Raw genomic sequence first — 24,257 nt, 5'->3', positions numbered from 1 at the left:
AAGGAGCATTTCAAAACATCAAAGCTTCAGCTAAGCCTCTGAGATGACACCTGCTGTCCCTTAACCTTTAAGGAAGTTTCATGTGCCCACAGACATGTACAGTACAGAACACAGATTTTTTCCTTCTTAGGACAATGTTATTATGATTCATGAAGCTGAGTCTCTTTCAGGTGCTGTAGGCTTTGTGCATCACCTCAACCACTTATGCTACATTAAAAAACCTAAAAATAACAGTCTAATAAATAATCAATCTTACAGTATTCACATGCTTTGAAGAACAGTCTATTTATTCTCTTAAAATTAAAATTCAACATTTAAATATTGTCATTATTGTGGAACTGTGCACTGATAATCTGTTTGAATACATCAGAGAATTTGCTGTCAGAATTCTTCAATGCTAAGGGTATTTGGCTGGCAATAACTATGGGACACATTGATGTGGAACACATCAGGCTGCAGTACCTCATAGTCACTTTCCAAAAATTCATGCAGGACCATTTCATAGATCAGAGGCTTCAAAACTGGATCTCGTCTTGGCAAGTAACGACTAATTGCCTATAGGAACAAAGAGAACAAAGTGTCAGATGGTGAATGACATGTAACATCCTGGTACACTGAAAAAAATGTTGTGAAACAAAAGAACAAGGCTATACACAAAACATGGCCCCTGGTAATCACTGGAAACCTTATAAACTCATACTTGTAAGCAGCACTCAGAAGTTATTTACTTTAGGATTATACACACTGGAATTTTATAACTGACTTGAAAGAACTATCATTTGAGAGACAGGTGGCAAGATACTAATTAGAATAGGAGAATCAGCCATTGTCCTTAAGAGACCAGTAGTCAATTAGAAAACAAAACCCATAAAAGACCCCTCAAAACAAGAATGTTTTAAAAATCCATTTTGTTAAGTCTTAGCCTTGTAAAAAGGTATAAGGATTCATTAGCTGAAAAATGTGTTGGATTGGATTGACCCTGACTAGACACCAGGCACCCAACAAAGCCACTTTCTCACTTCCCTCCACAACTTGACAGAGAAAAAATATAACGAAGGGTTCATGGGTTAAGATAAGATCCAGGGATCCCTCACCAAATACCATCATAGCAAAACAGACTCACATTTTGGACAGTAATTGAATTTTTTAATAACCAAACCAGAGCAGGATAATAAGAAGCGAAATAATCTCAAAAACACCTTCCCTCATCCATTCCTCCTTCCTAGGCTCTACCTCCTTCACTCCAGAAACACAGCGAGACAGTGAATGGGTATTGATTGACAGAGAATGATTGTCAGCTCATCACACATTGCTCCTCTTGCTGCTCAGGTAGAGGAGTCTCCCTTTCTCCAGTGTGGGGTCCCTCCCACAGGAGACAGCTCTCCACAAACTTCTTTAACATGAATCCATCCCATGGGCAACAGTTCCCCATGAACTGCTGCAATCTGGGCCACTCTTCCATTGGATGCAGTCCTTCAGGCGCAGTCCGCTGCAGCATGGGCTCCTACACAGGCTGCAGGTGGATCTCTGCATCCCCTTTGTCCTCCATGGGCTGCAGGGACACAGCTGCTTCATGGTCTTCACCATGGCCTGCAGAGGAATCTCAGCTCTGGTGCCTGGATCACCACCTCGTCCTCCTTCTTCCCTGACCTTAGTGTCTGCAAAATTGTATTTGTATCTCATATTACCAACTCAGTTCTTCTCTGGTCACAGTTACAACTGTGCAATATTGTATTTACAACTGTGCAAAGTTGTATTTGTATCTCATATTACCAACTCAGTTCTTCTCTGGTCACAGTTACAACTGTGCAATAACTTTTTTTCTTTGTTTTTATATCTGTTATCCCAGAGGTGTTCCTATCATTCCTGATGGGCTTGATCTCGGCCAGCAGTAGGTCCATCCTGGAGCTGGCTGGCATTGGCTCTGATGGACATGGGGGAAGCTTCTGCCAGCTTCTCACAGAAGCCACTACTGTAGCACTCCCACTACCAGAACCTGATCACGCAAGCACAATATATGTGTAATTTTGAATTATGACTTGTGTTGGGGTCACCACATTCTATGAAGGGCTATTTTTACATACCCAATTGAAAATTAATTTGAAAATATATCTCTCCATGAAAAGGATGAAGGCATGTGATCTGTTACTGTATAGAAGGTGTTAAGGAATTGCATTCCAGCAAGCAAGAGATGAGAAGCTGCCAGAATAAATTAGCTCATACCCTGGAATTTCAGCACAGCATCTAATTAGCACTACTGTTCCATGCAACTAGAGGCCAAGATTATTTCCATCTGCCAAAATAAATCACACTGCTACTAGCTGTCTGGGGACTTAGGGTTTGTAGCTGAGGGACCAACACCAGTGAAATTCCTCCAAACACTCAGAGATGTTGCCTGTTGCCCGCTATTGGCACATGGTACAATAGCATTTTGTTACTGAAGTTGTTTGAACAAAGCAGGAGAAAAAACATCTTACTACATTTTAGACCTCTCCTCTCCCTGTGCTGTCTGGACATGGCCAGTTTTTGAAATGTAGTGCTGCCAACCTCAGCTCCCACCAGCTGTCACAGGATTTATCAGTTAACTCAGGGTACAGTCTTGATGGCCGCTCTGGGGTATATTCCTGACCCCTTCATAAAAAGTCTCTTTTGACCATAGAGAAAGCAAGCTAGACATACTCAAAGGCAGAAGACAATCTCCAATGGCTGTTTTCACTCCCACTTTCTACCTTCCTGCTACCTCCTGAATGAACAACCTCCCCCAACAGACTGTTGCAACTCTTGGCTGTAGTTTGGCCATACAGCAAGCCCTGAAGAGGTGTAGTTTCCTTGTGTGTGAGCCAGGCTGCTTCGTGAAGGAAATGTCTCCTGCCCTGTGTCCCATTGCTTTAAAGAAAAAACACAGCCACCTCCTGCAGTTTGACCACCATGCTCAGGAAAGCATACAAGAAGCATGTAAGAAGCATACAAGTTATTTTTAAGCCTTGACACAAAGGTGACCCATGATGGAGGTTACAAACTCTTCCTATTTTATTTTTAAGCTGCACTTAGGGAGCATGGTCAGAAAAAAAAGCTTCTGAATCAGACTGCCTTTGTACCAATTCTTGAACTATGTGGTAAAGTGACTTTAAATAAAAAAGGGATACTATACAGAGAAGTATTTTCTTCCCTTGTTTCTTTTCAAGATCTGCTTTCAGACTTTTCATCAATAAATGTAAGGATGAGGTACAAGAAAACCCATTTAAGGTTGTACATGAGATAGTCTAAACCATCTCACCAATAAGCCAGAACATCAATTATTTATTCCTCAAAGGCTATCTAAGAGATGAAAGAGCCTGTTAGGATAGTGCTTCTCTCTGCTATGCCCACTACAGTCTGGTGAAGTCTTTCAAATGTCTTCCATCCAGTGTTTTGGTTAAAGCACTGCTGCTGCTAGCTGATCATCCTGGACCACTGCTGAAAGTCACTGCTGTCACAGCAAACAGAATGGAGGGTATCCCTCAGTCCACAACAGACACAGAGTTTGAAATCTTCCTTTGAATCCATCCACCTTCCTCAGCTGCTTGAGCCGAGACATTAGATTTTTATACTGAAGTGACTTGAGCACAAGTGATGCCATTTGAGTTTTGCCTTTTTATCTTTTATATGTTCTCTGTATTCTTCACATGTATATTTGTAACTCTGTCACCTATTGTATTAGTGACTAGTTTTCCCAGTACTTTTCCATGGCCTTTCCTTAAGCAAAAAGACAAAATAAATTCCAGAGCTCCAAGCCCCAGGAGGTACAAGGCCCTCTTGGTTCTTCCTGGGAACTAAGGCTGAGAACAACTCTTTGAGCAGAGCACAGCACAGTGCTGAAGGGGGGGCTCCAGAGAAGAGGCTTGACCTGGGGGGGAATTGCATCACTCACCACTCCTAACTGGTGCTTTTTATCAATTATGCTAATTTCCTAAAACCTTCAAATGTGTACTCATCCCTGTAGGGGTGGGCTTTTGTGGACACCTTTCCACAACTGCTCCTGAAGGCCTTCAAATAAAGATTCTCTTTTATATTACCTCCTTAGTAAAATTACGTCGAGTTTCATTTCCAGGTTGAGCAAAAGGCAAAGCACGTAACTCCCTCAAGCCACCACTGTTGGAGCAGTAGAGGAACAGATCACTGCAAGGCTCTAGAATCTTGAAACTGACACAACTAGGTTTCATAGAGGACATTCATTGAAGATGAGAGATACCAAGATATCAAAATGCAACCAAACAGGACTGCTTAATACAGAACATTCAAAAACCCCCTAAAATCACACACAAACAACAACACTCACCCCATGGAATTTGACACTGGGGTATCACTGATTCCTCTGCACAGGAAGGAAATTTCAAGCCTTTAGTTTACTGTCACCTTAGTTATTGGCAAATCATGCTAGATTTGAAACATCAGATTTCAGGCAACAACTTATAAGCAGTGCAAATTCTTCCAAGACAATTCTGTTTTGAAATAAACTCTCTTTCCACATCTCAATAGTCTCCTCATCAGGGCTGAAAGCCATTATAGGCCAGTTACAATATGGTGTTTAATATCTGCTAGTTATGTAGGTAAAAAATTCCACACCAGTGATCCCAAGCATTACAAGGACGCCTTCATTCAGATTCGGCCTAATTTAGTGCATCCTTTATGATACTCAGACATCTTTAGAAATCTAGGACAAGTTATATGCAACTGAAATAGTGAAATAAGGCAGGCATTTTGTAGAACTGCAACTTGAAGCTGAATAATGTGATGGACTGCATCTCGTGTATTTCTGAGAGATCCTGGGCCTAGGCTCTAAGAAGATAAGAGAAATTCTAAAGGCTGAAAACAGCCAGTTGTTTAGAAAGGCAGTAATTGAGGTGAGATGTTTTTGCAACAAACCTGCAAATATTTTTCTGTTTTACAGTCTGCTGGATGATGTAAGTGGAGACAAGACAAACATCCTTTCCAGACATTTGCAGCTAAAAACCAAAATGAACCCAAAAGAAGAAGCAGTGTATCAAAAATTCACCTGTACCTGCATTCAAGTCCTTTACTGGACTGAAGTAAAGGAACAGAAACATAGGATTTCATCTTCCAAGTAGTAAAGAGTGCACCAAACCACAAAGAAGTCATACTAAAGGCAAGGCTGTTTTTGCACTGGAGTGGCCCTGAAACTGAAGTTAGACATTTCTGAAATTTGTAATGCTGAAACACTTTTGGTTTTTGAACAGAATTAAATAGCTCAAAACCAGCAAGGGACTGCATGCTGTGAGATCTTAATAGTATGTCCTTTTTGGCTCATTGAGTTTGAATAGGAAGACATAAAATTCAGAAGTAAATGTACACATGTTACCAAAGGGAGTGTGCATAAAGTTTTCAATTGGTTTAGCAGTGACAGTACTAGGTTTTATGTCCTGTGCAATTTATTAACTGAGACTCTCACATTAAATGTGTACTGTTGTAGTAGCTGGCTTGTGACTAGGGAAAACACCAGGCAGCGCAGACTGCTCCTCTTTCTCACCACCATTTCTAGCACACAGCATAGGTCTTCACTGCTCCTTTGCAATTCTTTAAAACTTAAAGCTGTGTAACTGTTGCAACGGACCTGGATTTGCCAGAATGACTGGCACCCACAGAGTCTATTTTCCTTAATACCTGGGGTAGTATTTTTATGACATACTGGAAATGAATGAAAGGTAAATGGGAAAGATTCACAGTATTTAACTGTGAGCATCTTAGCAAGTAAAAGCTTTGGGGGTGGGTCTTTCACGTTGGAGACTGCCAACAAGTAAAATACATAGCACTATGTCTCCAATCTTGTTTTAGTAATTTACACATCAATCGGAAAGACAGCTGTCTAGAAACAAACAGAGATCTGGGGCAGCAATACCAGAATAGGGCCATTAAATGTGATGCTTTAGATACTTGGTCAATACAAACAGTAAGTACAACATATGAATTACTTGAGTGCAGACATAGAAATTAACTTACTTTAAGCTGACCTATTTCTTTAAACTTGTAAACTTCAAATTCCCAGAGTTCTGTGTTTTTGCCAAGGATTTTCTGGCACTTTCTGCAAGAAAAATGAAAGAGATGAGAACAAAAGTAGGTACAGAAAGTAATACAAATGTGACAGCATTACTACAAGGATTCCTTTCTTCTCCCTATCATGACACTTGTTAAAGCGACTTATTTTGGCAACCACCACTATAAGTACAGTATGCCAGGCTCTCCTCCTTTCAAACCTTAAAATTTTGTTGCATCCAAGAGGATTAACGGCTTATTATGCATTCACCCACGACGGCCATATTAGCTTTCATGGAATCATGGCATGGTTTGGATTGGAAGGGAGCTTAAACATCATCTAGTGGAAATCCACGCACCATACACAGACATGCCACCGTCTTGGTCAGCTTTATGAGTCTTTAATCTCTTTAAATTAAATTAAATTAAATTTAAAAAGAAAATCTTTAAATCTCACCTGAGAAAAACTGAACACTTAAAAAGATATGCTTATGCTTACATGTACATGAAAACAAAACCCTTGGGTAATTTCTGATCCTTACTTTAGATTCCCATGTTTGACATTTTTGTTTATACCTACACAAAATCAAATTATTTTCTGATGCTCTTATGTGCAATGACACACTAATAAACTGAGTTTATCAAAATCCAAAGAAAACCTTAGTTTTGAAAATCTAGTGTGACATTGAAAAATCACGGCTTTCTTTCAAAAATATATGCCTCAATTCCAGTTAAAATTTACAGCAACTTTTAGGTAACTACAAGCAAAAAAATATATGGCACTGCAATACACCTCTGTGTTTTGAAACGTCAGAAATTCCAGAACACACAGAAAATCAACATCCACAAATACTTCAGAATCAAAAATTTGTTTTTGCTTTTCCCTACATAGATACACTTCAGCCAGCAAAGAAGATCTTTAATACTAAGTTACCGAGCAGCCAGGTCGTACTCTCCTTTCTCCATCAGGTGATTTATATAGGCTAAGCCAATATCCTAGAGTGAATGAAAACAGAGAATTAGCTATAAAAGTTTGGAAGTGAACTATCTGACTACTGTACAGAACTACTGTAACAGTAGTGCATACAACTGGAAATTCAAGGCTCTAAGTGCATCCCTTGATTCTCCTTTACAAGTAGGGCCCACAGAACAGTCAATACAAAATACTTGCATAGACTGCTCACAGTTTCAACTAAAGGTGCTCTTTTAAATAATTCTCATAACCTCACTGATGCTGAGAAGACTACCACCTCTAATTATTAAGGATTGTTTGAAACACATAGCTGATCTTGCTGTGCTTGAATTAATTCTAAAAGAAAACCACCAGTCATTGTATAAGACATGCTCTTTGCCAAAACAATTTGCAGAGGAGAGCAAAACGTTGGTTGAGAATATAAATCCTAATGCTGCTCAATAAAGTGCAGGAATTACTGAGAACTTAACAAGATTACTAGTTATTACATACCAAATTTTCTTTCTCAAAGTTCATCACACAGGTCAGTTGTAAAATGTTTTTGATATGCATTTAATATATATTAAAATTTTGGCATGAGCCTCCTAATGTAATCTCAACACTCATATCCATTTTGACATAACCCAGTGTACTCATTGCATAACTTAAGAATCACATCACTAAAAAAAGCACATTGTTTCTAGAAAGAAAAAAAAAAGAGGAGAAAAGAAAAAAACAAAGCTGTACAATGAAAAAAAAAGTTATTGTTTCTTAAAAAAATTAAACATTTGCATCTTCTGAGACACGAAATTTCTTTGATCCATATCAAGGAAAGAATTGACCATAGCAGAATATGAATAGGGGTATGCAACAACTTCAACTGGTCAATCTGCTACAAAGTTAGAAAAAAATGCACATACACAAGATTTTAGGATTTCATTATGCTATAGGAACCACCTTCGTATTTTCAACTTCACCATTCTCAAGAAAGAGACAGACAGAAATTGTCATTCTGTGGACCAGCTTCTCAGTGAACAGCGAAGATGGTTAAGGAAAGAGATGTAGATCTGGTTGTTTTACGATCTCTGTGCTCTGCTCAAGAGGTGCAGAGAAGCAGTGATAATTACTTCCATCTAAAAAATCCCCAAGGCTACCAGACTTGTCAGGTATTCTGAATGTGGTGTCACTAGGCAGTGAGAGCATGAGTTGTTTAAAATCAGTGTACCACTAATCCTTCACTTAGGGCTTGATGTCAACATTTTGTTTCCTCAACACATTCTGTTGGCTTTTGCTTTAAAGACCAAAATCTCAAAAACTGCTTGTATTTCACTGAATTTAATCATTTATTGCAGAGCAAATTTCTGCAAAGCAAAAGAAAAGCTGTGGGATTTCTTTTTTTAGTTTGGTGTTTGCCTGTTTGGCTTTCTTTTTTTCCTCCTAATGCATTGCCAGGATCCCCTTTAACTCTACATCTTTTGCAAGGGCCACAGAGTAGTTTTGTTAAATGCAAACTCTGTGATAGGTAATGGCATGCCATTTAAATCTTGATTCAACTTCTGGACTACACAAGAGTAAAACTTTTAAAGATATACTGATATATATTACTGATAACACCAGTAATCTGGCCAAAAAATTAAGCACATCTTGAACACTTTGTACAGATTTCAATTTAAAGCAGCATCAGTATTAGTGAATTGAAACAAAAGCAAACAAACAAAAGATAAAATTAGTGACACTTTTGTGTCTATTACACCATTTCCCCTTTTGTTTTAAACATTGATACCCTTTGTTGCTCTGTGAAAGGGACTATAAACATAGGAAATTATGTGAGAAAAGGAGCATCTCTTAAACTTTTTACAAAATCCTGTCACATTTACGAGGTATAAGTTAAGGAGAAATTTGTCACTCCTGCCTGCAGTCTCTAAGAGTGAAATACTGCGTGTTACTTCAAACAACAGTAAATTTAATACAAAAGTAAAAGCAAACTAAAATCCCCATCAGCAATCAGAGAAATGGAATTCTCTTCCTTTCAATGCCAATAGCACCTTCATATAATGCAGATTCTTTCATGTTTCATGAACTAATGCTCCTGTTGTGCAGCTGAAACCAAAAAATTGGATGCCAGTTGGAGTATGCCTAACAGTTATTTCCTGGTGTTATAAAAAACAGGGAATATACTTGTTGCATCTTATGGCATTCTAAAATAAAGAAGATATTATATTTTGAATATAAGTTTTGAGACTTACCAAAATCTTGTGCTTTTTTATGGTTTTTTGACTGATCTCAGCTGCCATCAAAGCTTCCTATATTCAAAAAGGAGAAAACAGAGATACCAGTCACATTCACAAACTTTCAATACAGAAAGCTCTAGAACTGTATAAATCAACTCTTTTTCAGAGTAGGGTGCTGGAAGCACTAGAATTTTTAATGCCATGGTTGGATGAACAGCTTTGAATTCATACTCAAACAAAAGCAGTCAAGCAAAGAGCAAACTACTTTTGTTTCCATCTGGGTTCACTCCACATTATTATGTTAAGATCAAATCACAACAAAACACACAATGCAATCACATTTGATCATTTTCAAAAGAGACCACTTCACTACCAAAACCTGTGAAAAAAATCAACAGGAAAAGGGGTGAATGGGGAAAGCTACCTGCCAGTTCCCCAGCCCAAATGTCTTCTTCAGTCAGAATGATTTATATTTAAGTGTCATTTGCTGTTCTCCTACTCCTTTTTTTTTCAAACATGTAGAAAAAAGTCTGGCACTTTTACAAATAAAAATGAAACCTTTAAGATATATCATAACAGGCCTGTCTAACTTGAATGGCTTTCATAAAGGCACATACACAGCTGTCACTTGCAAATTACTGGAGTCTTCTGGGACCAAATGCTGTGATTTACATATATTGCAAAACTAAACTCATCATACAAGTTTGCTATTCCAATGCAAAAGCATCCACAAGGATGAAACAAATCTGCATGAGAAATATCATGATTATATTAGCAAAAGCAATACATGCTGAATGGCTTTTCCACTTTTTTTTTCTTCTAATGGGCACACAACAAACATAAATTAGAATTTGTAAGTTAACTTTATGCATCATAACAAATGTTCTAAGTCAATAAATACAGGATATTAGAATTCAGACCACTGTGTGCATGTTCATACGGTTTGAAAGAACTTATTGTTTTAGGTGTTTAGATATGCATACTCAAACATCAGTATTTACGCAACCAAATGGTGAGCTGTTTTTTTTCTGCGAGAGCTGTATACCCTTGTCTTTTAATATTGGATGAGCTTTGTTGTGAGCAACACTACTTTCAGCAAGTGCAGGTACAGTTTAAGACCATAATATTTTACTTTTAAAAGCACAGCTCATTAGTTAACTCTTCTGCTATTCTAAAGCCAAAACCCAGCTTTAATAGTTTTCAGTGTCAGCTAATACATTTCATAACTGATGATGAGAGCAGTATTTTCAGCATCTAATTCAACCACCTCACTTGAGTGAAATTTTGATTAGTTGTTTCAGTAGTGAGACTAACTCTGTAAGAGATGGAGTAATGAATAGTTAAGTCCCATCCTTTACAAGCATTTACTCAATGGCTGTAGGGAACAGAAATGTCCAATCCAAATGACCTAGCAAATTCCATCATCCTACTCCAATTTCCAAACAAGGAAAGTCTGAAAGAAAGAATGATGTAAAAATTACTTCGTATTTCTTCTTTTCAAGAAGCCAGTCAATGTGATCATCTTGGTCCCGCTCTTTGGCCACAACCACATCTCTTGGGCTGATGATATAAAAAAGCGATTCACCTTCTGAATACTCTGCAAATGCATACACAGTATTAATATTTTTACTATATTTTCTTTAAGTAAAGTTCTGCTTTTTAGCATACCCTTGAGAGGAATTTACAAAGAGGAAGACAGCAAGGCTACTTCTGCAGGACACACTAGTTTGGATGCTGTATTCTCCAATAAATTAAAACTGGTTTAAATGGCTAAATATATTTTAAAAAACCACTAAAACCTATTGCAAATTCTGATTCATCCACTATGTGCAAACTTTATGATGGTTTAGAACCCATTATTATACTCTTAGAGGACTATTACACTACACAGCCTGCAATAAACTTATCCTTCCCATCAAGGTCAAGGCCATCAAAAGCATAAATGATAGATGCCATAACCCCTGGGGACACAGTACATCATTACAGCAATGCATTTACAATGCTGCAAGTTAAGGCTCTATGTATAATGCATTTTCTTACACCATAAGCCTTAATTTTTGAGTAAGCAGAAAGAAAAAGTACTAAAAGGTCAAATCAAATGCAAAAGATGACTGTTCTAAATAGTTATCATTTGGACAGAGCCATGAAGAAACATGAATACTTTGTAGGTACAGAATAGAAAACCACTCACTGTCCAGATCAGTTTCTATAAACACATCCAAATACAATCCTGAAGTGATAAGCAATTCACAAAATGATACTTGTCTTAAAACATACATAACATTTAGACTTTTCAGGTAAACAAGAATATTCGTAAAGCATAAAAGTACAGCTGTGGACATCAATGTTCTGCTTTGGAAGATGTATAAAAAACCCCCAATTCTACTGATAGCAGCATTGATGTTTTTGAGGTCAGGAGGAGATATAGTATATTTCTAGTGGCTTAAGGGCATAGATGTACACAAAGAGGTTTGCCAAGCCTATGATTTGAAGCATGCTGGCAGAGGAGATACTTAAAATTCAGATTAATGGATTTTAAAAGCCAGAAGAAACGCTTCTCTATAAGACAGGCCACATAATCTTCACCAAGGAATTCTGCATCAGCTTTGCCATGCATTTTTCTGAGCTACAACATATAGATCAGAAAACTACCCCATCTTTAAAAGACAGCATATATTGTGCCAGGGCTTAATGTCCCTTCCTGTTACATAATGAAACCTGTCTTGTAGGTGGAGCTCGCCAAAATCCAGTTCCTATTAATTCCATTTTACCATTTGAGGTCTGTAATACAACTGGCAGCTTTGTCAGTACAGAGAAGCTAAATATCAGTGGGCCCCCTTTAAGTTGACCCATGTACATCTTACTGTTGAAACGATACTTATTCAATCTTTCCCTCTAGAGCAGCTTTTCCAGACATTGTGCCACTCATTTTATTATTCCTGAAGCCCTTTGTGTAAAAAGAGCTCCTATGGATCATATGTTGAATAAATCTCCTTCAAAGATACTGCCTTCGACAATACTGGACATTACATGAGGTATATACTTCTGCCTTCTCCAGTATGTCTGACCTAATAGATGGCATTAAAATCATGATGTTTAAATACACACATTTATTTTCTTTTATATGACTGGTTCTTGTGGATTTCCACTCTACACTTCAGTGTCATAAGCGTTACAGCTGTTCAAGTAGATGACAAAAAAATGACATAAAAATAAAAAAGGAGGCTAAGTACACCCAAATCTTTTTTTAAGCAGATCTGAAAACAAAACAAAACAATATTGAGAATACCTACCTAAATGATAATCACGACATTCATTTTCCTGAAATCCTCGTACTGTTAGTGCATCAGAAGAGATCTCTTCACAGGACTCAGGCAGGGGTTGTACAATATCAAGTCTAGGCCTTGCACAACACTCCACTTCCTAGAAAAATGACACCTTAGTCATTTCCTACATGATTTACCTTAGCAATACCAACTGGTGGTCATCTAGAAACAAGGCTGAAATTGAACAGCTGCAAACATTCACAGACGTGCAGTACTTTGCACTGGCTACTCAGCTGCAAATGATATAAGTTGCAAAGTTGTGCTCCACAGAGTAATTGCATCTGGAACTCAGAGGAAAGTTACTCCAAGTTACCCAAGTTACTCTTTGATTGCTTTCCTTGAAGGAGATCAGTCTGGAGGAGGAGGTATAGATAGACATAGGTCCAATCCTACCCCGAGTTTTCTCACTATTTCTCTGCTCTTGGACACAGAAGTTTTCTGGGCTATCACAGATGACTATTAACTGCTTCATTCAACAAGCAACAGAACAATTTAGAGGACATACCCAGCTGGGCTCATGCCGTGAAGGACAGAGCCCTATGAGCCTGGTATTCTGGTATTATTTTTTTTTTTAAGCTGGTATTTGATTTTAGGCATCCAGCAGCAGCAGGGAGAAATTAATCTGAGAATAATACAAAAACTTTGCTGTTCTGATGAACTTAGAGTAAAATGAACTTTCAAGTGCAATGTAGGAGGTTATGGTAAGATAACATAATGGATTTTCACCTTCTGTTCAAGTGAAACTGCTGTCTTCAACTAGCTGCATTTTTAATTAAGTCAAGGTCCAAGACAATCCTATATTTTCTACTTCAGGCTGTTAATTATAGCAAAATATAGAATAAAAGACCAAGAACATATAGAAAGCAGATATTAACAGCTCTAACTTACTCATTTGGAAGTAGCACCACTTGGGTCTTTTCTCAATTTAACTGTTCCAGGAAAAAAAATACCCAAACCAAAAAAACTTTCAAAGCAAGTTCAATTGTGATCTAATTTGTAATAAGTAAGAAGCTGTCATTTGCAAGCTGTGAAATCAAGTGTAGGAAGACAAGTGTTCCTTGCAACTAAAGGACACTTTTGTACTGAGTAGCAATTCTGCTGCAAGCTCAGGCAGTTTGGGCTCCACACTAACAAGACAAGTGAACCAAGACACTAACAAAGGAGTTCCCATCACAACAGGACACAGATGCACCATCAGGGACAATTGTACTTCTGTTCCTCCTACAGCTACACAGAGAATGGAGAAGTTAGTGAAGTCCAGCATTTGGAGTTTGTTTAAAGGGCTAATTAAAAGCAAATAGAGGAGAAAAACTTTTTTCTATGTTAAATTACCATTATATCACCTGAAATTCCCTTTTCATCTTTCTTTCCTAAAGCAATTAAAATGACTTTAACCTTCAGCAGCCACTACCTTGTTTACACTAGCTCCTTTCCTGTACTACTTTTTCATTAACAGTGGTGTCCCAATTTCCTTGCTCCCTAGCATTTCAACCACCTCTTCCTCCCTCTCCTTATCCCATTTGTCTGCTTTCTTGTCATTCACTCACTCTCCCATACTGTGCTGTCTCTTTTGGGAAACATTGCTGTGACATTATTTTTCTCCTTAATATAAATAAAGAAATAATAATCTGACATCCTGAAGTAGAACTAGAAGCTAACCCCACTGATTTCAGAAGGCTTGTGCATTTGTTTGAACCTACAGCATTTCATTGCCTAGCAACTTGTGCACCCAGTTTCTTAAGGTTACTATGGTGATGGTTGTCTAACGCAGACATGCTTATCAAAGAGATGATCAAGAGCATCTGCCATTCTCACACTGCAGCTTCAAGGACTTCCTCCACTGCCTTGCCTTTTATTTGGCAATATGAAATCAGTGTCGGAGAAAGACATGCCACTTGTCCATGCACAGTCAAAATGGCTGACAAGAATTCTAAATTCTACCTCTCCACACATGGATCTGGGTGTACACAACTAAAGATCTTAGAAGAACGGGAGACAAAGATGCCACTCACTCACAATCATTCATTCCACTCCACAGTCACTCATATGCTTGAGTTGATCAACTTCCCTACTCTCATTTCTTTTGAGATACAGTGTCAGCAAGTTCCTCTTATGGCCAAACAAGACTGATTATTTCTTCTGGTGCAGAAACATCAGGAAGAGAGAAATGGAGAGAAAAAGGAGTGGGGAGGGAACAAAGGAAGGAAAAAAAGAGCAAGAAGGACTAGCTAGAGACCTTCTCTGCATTCTGCAAGAAAAAAAGGAACTAAACATGATTTCTGAGAGGTAAGCACATTAGTCTTCAACATTACCTCCACTGACCTTGTTTTATGGATCAGAGATGTTTCACTGTTCACTACCAGCAGACTACAATTTTTTCCTCAGATAATCATATTTGTATGACAAGTTTAAGGCCCAACTCACAGGCCAAATTAATGTTGTGAAGAAACTCTGAGATAAAAAAAACTACCGTTTTTTCGGAGATCTCCTTTACATATGAAAGTATAACAAGCTGGTCACAGAGAGGTGCAAGTCCACTGACGTAGAATTCGGTGTCAAATTGGAAAACTGAAATACAGGAAAGAAAAACAGACTCAAAACCATGAAAGTGTATGAACTACTACCTAAGAAAAACTCGCTGATATTCAGAGACAATCAACAGCATACAGCACCACTTTAGAGAACTGAAGACTCAACACATGTAACAAACCCAGAGATTTCCCAGTTGGATCAGATGAAGATCTACATTGAACAGATTAAATTACATTAAAGTTTGCAAAAGGAAATGTTTGTGCTCCAGGTTGTTAGAGATGAAACATCTGAAATGAAGGTGCAGTCTGATTTTCAGTAATAACATTGAAAAAGGAAGCAAAACAAAAATCAAACTCAATAAAATAAGCAGTAAGTAGTACAACTTCATTGGTTTGCATATCCACAGCATGTTCAGGTGGCCAAAAGAGAATTTCACCTGCTACATCTATTAGTATACAGGAAAACACAAAGATCGTTATTTATTTATCATCACTTTAAACATCACAGAATAACTTACAGATACAATCATTACAAAGAAAACAACAGTTCATAGTACCTTTTCTTGTTCATAAAACTGAAAACATAATTTTCTGAAATTGGTCTTGAAATAGAGATAGTTACATGAGATTATTTCAAGAAAGATAAAGAGAGTGCTGAACTGTATTTACAAAAAGACTTAATAAATGAGACCTCTGCCACAAACATCTCTTTGTTTTTATTCTGCTGGATTTATGATGCACCACTTTTTGTGAACTCCTCTCTCATGGGGACAAAAACAAGAATCATCCAAGTGCTTATATTAGCAAGCCTTGTAACTATAAGCTTTTAAAAAAAAATCAGATACTTCATTAATTTCTCCCAAAACACGGTTTTAGGAGAATCTAAGCATAAGTAAGAAACAAAAAGTTTCCTTCCTTACTGTTTAGCATATTAAACTACTAATATATATATATATATATATATATATTTTTTTTTACTAAAATTTTCTAGCAGGGCAAACAGAAAATAGAGCATAATGACATTAAAAATAAAGCTGATTTTCTTTAGCTAAGATAATAAGAAGGAACAGGAGAAATAATTGTCCTCCCACAAAAGGAGAAAAAATACAATGAAACAGAGTATATATTTGACACCTGTCTCTCTAGGAATAACCAAGCACTGTTTTTCTTTTAATGACTGCTGACACTTTGGCATCACTGAAGGACCACACTATAGCACAAGCATAGAGCACTCAATCCATTCACAGAGAAGAGGTTCACATGTGTAACCATGTACATAATTATCTTGTTCTAGCCTACAAGACTGATGAGATTACTTTGACTATGTCACATGTTGCTCTCAGTGATGATTTAAAACAAATCAGTTCAAAACCAACTACATACCTTATTCTTAGTTGAAAATTTAGTATTTAGCATTTTAAAAGAATATGGAAGGCAGGAGGAAAAACATGGAAAAGAAAAAACAAAGTGAAATCCAGAATACTATCAAAGGAACTTTAAATTCAGCTTTATAGAAGGGCTAGGAGAACGGTCTCAAAGGCATGTAAAATACTGTGGTTTGTATTTGAAGAGGAAAACAGCAAGGTGAATTATAATTATTATAGACACAGCTTTAAAATCCATGTGTATTTCTTTGTCTTATACTAGAATTTAGGTCCCTTTTGCCAGTGAAAATGCTTGTAATGCCCAATGTAATGGTGCATTTAAGATCAAAAGAAGTACTGATATGTGAAACATAAATAAACAAACAAATAAAAATCACCACTTCGAGTTTTGTTTTTGAACAGAATATAGTTTCCTTGGTTTCACTATCAGCTTTCTCTTAGCTCATCTTTCTCAAGAGGCGTTGTTGAAACACAATGCTCTAGCTCTGCAGCTACAGCCTTGAACAAAGAATAACTGGCATAGACAGTGCTTCTTGACCTGATAAAAACCTTTGATGCTGCTAATCAAAAAAGTCTTACTGAAAAAAGAAGATGGAAGTAACAGCTGCACAGAACAATAATAAGTTAAATTGACTTACTCTCTGGACACTGTGTTGTGATCAAGGAGGAAAAGAAATCCAACATAAAGGCAATGCAGAAATGCTGTTAATTTGAAAAGGATCCAAAATAATTAAAACAAATGTAGTATTGAAGTAAATAGAAATGACTGAGATATGGCCATGCGTCATACATGTTTATGCCTGTCATAAGAGAAGACAGAAGACAGGCTGACAGTGGATCTACTCCACGTTCAGCATCTATGTACAGATGTCAAATAAATTACCTGGAAGTAAAATGAAGAAACCTGTAAATTTTTTTTCATTAAATGAAATGTATGAAATACACTAAAATACAGAAATGAAACTATATATGGTACAATATTTACCTAAACTCCCACTTTCTCTGGGACTTAAAGATCCATGCGTATGCAACGCTGAAACTAAAAGGAGCCAATATTGTTTAGTCAAACCTCTAAAAGCAGGCCCTGCTTTACCACAGCAGATTTTGAAGAGTAAAACTTTGGTTATAGTCAGAGCGTTTTACCTCTGATTCCACCTAAAAGCACTGGTGGTGGAGATATCATCTTGAGAACTCTTAAGGGTATGGTGCATTGTGACCTATAACAATGAATACAAATTTTGCAGATGTTTTTAGTGAGCTAGGTAATTTATGCAAACCAAAACAGAATACAAAATGGCATGATTTGATTAGCTATTATCTTGTGCATGGAGTTGCGCTTGACGTAAAATATAACTTTTTTTTTTCCCAACAGGATGTGAGTTCAGTTCCAACTAGAGGACAAGAAAAGGCCCCGTATAAATATCACTTAAGCTACAAAGCTGATTTTCTGAAAAACTCTTTTTTTCCATTGAACCAAGAACATTTTGTTAACCAACAGGAAAAATATTCAGTCTTGAAGAATTCTGGGGCTTAGAAATTCTGAGGTTTGATTACAAAGAAGTCAAAATCTTGAAGAATTTTGACTCATTTTATGAAGCAATTTATAAATTATAAGTTTGGCTTGTGGCAAAACAGATGAACAAAAGTCTAAGTAGAATCAACTATATAACTAGGTTTAGATTTTTTCTTCTTTTTTTTGGCTTCTCAGAGTATAGCAGACTTGCTTAAATGAAATGTTTGCATAAATCACCTTATGAAGTAAATCTCCTGATCATCACGTTCATCAATTAAGCCTTATGTTCCGTCTACATAAAGAGAAATATGTTGGCACATTAGATCCCATTAATCTTGCTTTACAAACAAGAAAATAAATATTCCCATGTATTCAGATTGAAATGTGCAATCTCAATGCATGATGCTAACTTGCCATGCAGGTGTGAAGCTGCTCCCTTGTAAAACATACAGGTGTGTTGTTACAAGCATAGCCTTGAAACATGTAATTTTTAAACGAGAAAACTGCTTTGTGGGAAATTTGGTAGAATGCAAAGGGAGACAAGTATTCAAGAGACATTGCTGCCTGGCTTGTACCTGCAATTAAGCTGAGATTCCTCAGACAAAATCTGGACAAAAGTAAATTGATTAGAAATTCTCTAATCAACTTGAAGTCTTTTACATACTTCTGGTGTTAATCTCTATTTTCTGCTATCATTAACAACCTGAGTAACTGAGGCAGAGATAAAGTACTTCTCCATAATGGTATATAAAATCCTGGCAAGGCTTTTAGGAAGAAAAGGCTTTTAGGAAAAAATAGGAAGACTAGATTTCCTATTTTCCTTTGAAAAGGTATTATATTAACTGGGAAGTCTAATTAGTTATTTAGCAACGAGCCTTCTCTTGGGTTCCAGTTGAGGAAGGGTTCCCTGTTCAGAGCAGAAGCTGTGCAGCATTACAGCTTTTGTACACGCTTCAGGAGTGAGCACAGAGGTCAAGCACTCTTTAAGAAGGATCACAATGGCATTTAGTCTACGTTAAGCCTGTAATTCAATACCAATACCTTCTAATCAATACACTACTTCACAGCAGTTGCTGACAGAGCTAAACTGATAGGATCTGCTCAGCTAACATATGTTTAAACCTAAATAGAAACACTCACTTGGAGTTTATCTTTGACACTGAATGAAGACTCTCAGAGGTAATGAACTGTAGCAAAAACAATAGCAAGATTACTGAAGAAAAGCACCACTAATATACTGAAAGATGTAAATTGAATTAGCAATGCCACATGAATCTCAGTGCATGAGACCTGTAAAATTCATCTATTTTCTCTCACAGATAATCACAACATTATCTTCTTTAAGATAAAACATGCAGAACAGTTCAAAGGTGTAACTTTCACACATTGTGGGGTTTGGCATCACAGCAGATAGTGAAATTATTTCCCGCCTTAGAGTAAGAATAGCTAATTCTTGAGATAGAAACAGAAGATGAGGAGGTACTTTGTTAAACAGGATCCTATGCACCTAAATTGCAATGCAGGAAATACTGTTTCCTTATTCACTGGGCTGCAAAGTACTGAAGGAACATTTATTATCTACTATTTATTATCTACTAATGCCATCACAGTTTTCTATGATACCACTATGGAACTCAGGGGCCCTCAGAATGGCTTTAAAACAGCATAAACCTGAAACTGTTGACATGTGACAGGACACTGTTTTATCATAGACTCCATATGTATTACCCTGATGACCAAAGAAGCAACGATGAAGTTTCCTGTTCCACTTCTGGTTTTCTTTCCAGATGAAAAATTGTAAAAGCAGAGAGAAAAAAAATTAAAAAACACCACACCACTAAACATGACAAAAGTAATACTGCGTTAAGGGTTTCGCTTTTTGTAAGTCTGTTGACAAGATCTTATGAGTCAAAATATCTGAAGGATACTCAATTGTCCTTGCATTGAAGGATTATATTTTTGTCTTGTATAAATTCTTTACTTTATGCAAGCATATAAATTTATACATTCACTTTGGATATTAGTGGTCTTGCAAGAAAAACTACTGTTTGCAGGTCTGATATAAGATCAGATTTTCTGGCTATACCTTTGAAAAGTAATGATGAAGTAAAATTGAAATAGATGTTATGGCATGACATACTGCAGTCAAGAAGACTTTTAATGTGTCTCTATGAAAGACCAATAATTTATACTGAGACTTGAACAAACAATGTCTCTCTCTTTTCCGTCCCAATCCTCCCAGGTTCTAGAGTGACGTGGATGGCATTTAGCAAAGCAATTTCAGTGCTTTGACTTGAAACCAGAAAATAAAATCTCAAGCACATCATTAACAGGTTAAGTGAGATAAAATACCAGTCCTCTAAACTACAGAGAAAACTGCAGGCCAGAAATTTTAAGATGAAAGAGTTACTTCCACATAAATCTTTATCCTTCATGTCTGCACCTAAATAGCCCAATGACAACTTTTTATGCTTTTTAATCAAGTTCCAATAGACAGTCACCTAAAACTAGCACCATCTATATAAGCACATTACAGATGAAATAGAAGTTATCTCTGTTCACTTGTCAGTATGTGACCAAACCCATTTAGTTATTTTCTAAAAGCTACTTACAGATACAGAAAGTATTATATACAAGATCTCAGGCTAAAAGTCATGAGCAAACTTTTCCTTGATAAAATTATTGTGAATATCCTAGAATTCTGCAGTTAAATAGTCTGTTTGCACTATGTAATCCTAAACATCAAATAGCTTTCAGGTCTCAGTTAATTCTCAGGCACACCACCAATCTCTCAGCATTCAGACTCCCTGCAGAGCTTAACAAGTCTCCTAGATGATTTTCAGAAGCTATTTTAGAACAGTCCCTTCCTGAAATCAGAAAACAGAGCATACGCACACATATGCCATACACCATTCCAAACTGACATGATTCAGGATCTTGCTTGAACACCCTATTTACAATCTCATGTTACTACAGTCAAGGGAGCATCAAAGCCTCCAAACTGTTGCCCACTCTGGTCTGCAGAGTCAGAGGGCCTGCTTATCTTCAGAAGGCCAGCACTATCTGTTCCTAGAAACATCTTTTCCCCAGCTGACACTTCCGGGGACAGTTGTGTCTTTTTGTTTACATCCCCACTTCCCTTCCAAATTTTCTTTGAATTCCACTCTGTCAAGAACTTTTCCAATAATCAGTAATAATAAAAATTTATTTACATCAGATTAGCTAGAAAAATAAGAAAGTAAATGAAAATATGAAATTCAGAAGCCAAGAAAGGAAACAAAAATAAATTAAAATCAATTTCCTAACACTACACCAGAGATTTTTATGGGGGGAAAAAAGAGAAAAATGTTATGAATAGTGTAGTCAAACAACATATAATCAAATAAAGTAGTATCTATTTTCTCTTTACTGCTACACTGACCATCAATCATTTAGGCAAGATGAAAACTCAAATTCTCTAAAGGAATCTGTATGAAAGAAAGTTAAGGTATCCACTGTTCACACAAGTATCTTTGATACTACATGGTCACAGAACTTAAGGTTCTCTAGAAAAAAACCCTCACACCTAGGCAAGAGGGCATTATGACAACCTCAGGAACTAAGAATGAGGAGACATTTACGTTACAACTACATCGTGCCTCCAAAGCGTAACAGTTTTGTTCTGGCTAGCATGTAGAAGACTTTTAAAGCTTTTTGAAAAGGAGTGAATTCATACAACCATACCTATTTCCACGTAGCGGTTTGGTAGGTCACGCATTTCACTGGCATGCCGTTCTTTTACTGAGCAAATCTAGGAAACAAGAGATTTGAATTGTTACAATAAGGAAGCTGTAATTCCTAAAATGACACTAACTTTGCCTCAATAATAAAAGCAATTTCTGGGAATTCTCCAATATGGATTTCTTTATTTTGAAAAACTCAAGTTGTGAAACAGTAATGATGCATCAGTAAAGAAAACCACACAGAAAAGCAGTGGCTGTAGTTCACAGCCTTATAAATATGCTGGGAGAGAAGAGGACCACATAGGACCACATAAAAGAAATGTGAAAATACATGCCCACTGTGGTTTCTTCACAGAGGCATTTATTTATGAGTTTGGTTTTGGTGTCTTCTCACACTTTGTGTCTCATTACCTTTCCAGGTACCTGATTCCTATTCACTAAGTTTGCTATTGCTCCTCCCAGTTACAAGAGGGGAGTATGTATATACAAAGAAATGCAAATAACCAAATGTTGTGAAGCACAGGCAAATAGAAGGGGGAAGACAGATGCCAAACTTAGGACAAACCTCCTCATTTATAAAACTCTAAGCTTAACACTCCCAAAGCTTTTAATATGTCACCTTCCTCACTCCACCCTCCCTTTCCATCTATTCCTATCAGGCACTTTTAATTTCCCACTGTGCAGTGATGCAGCAGTGTGTTATTAGAAAACAGCTAACAGGCTTGTAACAAACTCATGCCATATGCTGGTCTGAGCAAATGATAATCAGTTTGCACCACACAAGTTTGAAATGCCAGTCTCCTGTTGAAAGATAACAAAACCCTAAGCAGCCTGTCCTTCCACCCACCCTTTTTTCTCCCCCATGGTTGACCAAAATCATGTGCCTGTTTAAACAGCTGCAACCTCCTCAGCCCCCAAACCAATGCCCTCAAAAAAATACCTCACGGTAAGTTGTTCTTCCTTAATGCTAGTCCAAAGAAATGAATTCAACAGCACACTTAAAGCTTTCCAAAGACAACATCTCTCTAAGGAGTGAAATGTCCCTGAGGATTACATTCACTGCATGCTCTCACACTGAGATCTGTCTCACCGCTGGGTGCCTATCATTCCTCCTCCTCATGACGGTCAGTCCAATGACATTTCTGAGGCAGCAAGAGTTCTGAACACTGGTCAAACCAAATTCTATTTTTTTCGATTGTCTTTACTTTTCAGAAACAATCCTCTGTTTGTCTGTTATAACAGCAAGCATTTATTACAAAGACAGGTAATTGCACCTTTACTGAATTTCCCCAGCCAATAATCAGCGTTAAATTATCCTTCCAGCAAAGGCTGCAGGGATACATATCTGGGCGAAGGCTTATGTCATCTCGAGGCACATTGGTAATTCTTTGCTTGGAGATCATGTCAAGTATCTTCACGCCCTGAAAGTTTAAAACCAAGAGAACTTTATTCAGTATGACAAACTCCTACTCACCATTTTGTACGCTAAGGCAGTCAGAGCAGTTTACGGCATAAATTTCAGAGCAGGGCTAAGTGTGCCACCAGAAAAAACTGTTGATACAAAACCCCATCTAACCCAGGAAGTGACAAAAGGAGTAAAGGGATCAGAGTAATTTAGATGTTTTAAATTCACATGTCAAATAAAAAGACATAATAAGTGAATGAGTGACAGACTAGCAATTCTAGTCATGAACCAATTTGGTTTATTAGGCGGGTGCTACTCCTGGAGAAATAAAAAGAATCCCAGCTTTTTCACAATAGTCCCTGCAGAGACACAGAAATTTCCACCTTGGAAAAAGAAAAGCAACAGCTCATTAATATAAACTAATTCAGTCTCAAGATATGCATTTCAACTCTTATTAAAACAGGAAAGTGAGCATATTTAAACAATGCTTGGTTTTTAAATTTTTTTTACTTTTTGTGATATTTTTACTCCCTCCTCAGGAAATCTCTTACACTAATAGAACAAGAAGTTAAAACCCAGGAAGATTAAAGTCATTCAAGAGACAGAGGAAAAAAAGAACCAATAATTAGATTTTTCTGCATTACTTAGACAGGGTAAGCTATAACCTTTCCAACAGCAAAATGGAGGTGAATTTCATATTAAGTAATGACTTGTTCTTGATAATTTAAAACATAAGCCTCTAAAATAAAATATTTTAGTAGGTCTTAGAGAGTGAGTCTTCAAATCACAGAAAAGGGGGATGGAAAAGACCTTGAAAGGTCAGCAACCATGATGCCCTGCCATGTAAGGATTTTCCTAGTGGCAAAACTGATTTAAAAGATTCCCTGCCTATTTCTGTCCCCCCCATTGTGAGTTTCTATGTCCTCAGCTGTACAAATACACAGATACAACTGGTTAAAAGTCATGGGGGGTCATGGTCTAAGCCAGGTTTTGTCTCTTTTTTTAACCACAAGGTAAGTGGTATGAGGGTGGGTGTAGGGATTTTTTTTCAGTGATCTTTGTCACTGAATAACCGTGAGCATGGAACACACTTCCACTAGCATCTCATCAGCTAGCAGACATCAAGGTTTCAAAAACAAATAAACAAACAAACAGAAACAAA

The 24,257-nt window shown here is 37.2% G+C and overlaps 1 protein-coding gene across 4 annotated transcripts in view; it reads right to left on the bottom strand.

The window, feature by feature from the left end:
* The window catches only part of VPS41 (VPS41 subunit of HOPS complex), a 113,808-nt gene that overhangs the window by 24,937 nt on the left and 64,614 nt on the right, over positions 1 to 24,257 (bottom strand). For all 4 annotated transcript variants that reach the window (XM_066557338.1, XM_066557355.1, XM_066557346.1 and 1 more), the window contains 9 exons: positions 22,965 to 23,111; positions 21,692 to 21,758; positions 15,010 to 15,107; positions 12,507 to 12,636; positions 10,695 to 10,810; positions 9,229 to 9,285; positions 6,965 to 7,026; positions 5,998 to 6,079; positions 463 to 555 (listed from right to left, as the gene is read on the bottom strand). In XM_066557338.1, the coding sequence (XP_066413435.1) occupies positions 463 to 555; positions 5,998 to 6,079; positions 6,965 to 7,026; positions 9,229 to 9,285; positions 10,695 to 10,810; positions 12,507 to 12,636; positions 15,010 to 15,107; positions 21,692 to 21,758; positions 22,965 to 23,111 (852 nt within the window). The remainder of the gene's footprint in view (positions 1 to 462; positions 556 to 5,997; positions 6,080 to 6,964; positions 7,027 to 9,228; positions 9,286 to 10,694; positions 10,811 to 12,506; positions 12,637 to 15,009; positions 15,108 to 21,691; positions 21,759 to 22,964; positions 23,112 to 24,257) is intronic.

The sequence above is a fragment of the Molothrus aeneus genome, chromosome 1 (assembly GCF_037042795.1).
Source record: "Molothrus aeneus isolate 106 chromosome 1, BPBGC_Maene_1.0, whole genome shotgun sequence".
In the NCBI taxonomy this organism is placed as follows: Eukaryota; Metazoa; Chordata; class Aves; order Passeriformes; family Icteridae; genus Molothrus; species Molothrus aeneus.
This window is presented reverse-complemented; position numbering and strand designations above follow the sequence as displayed.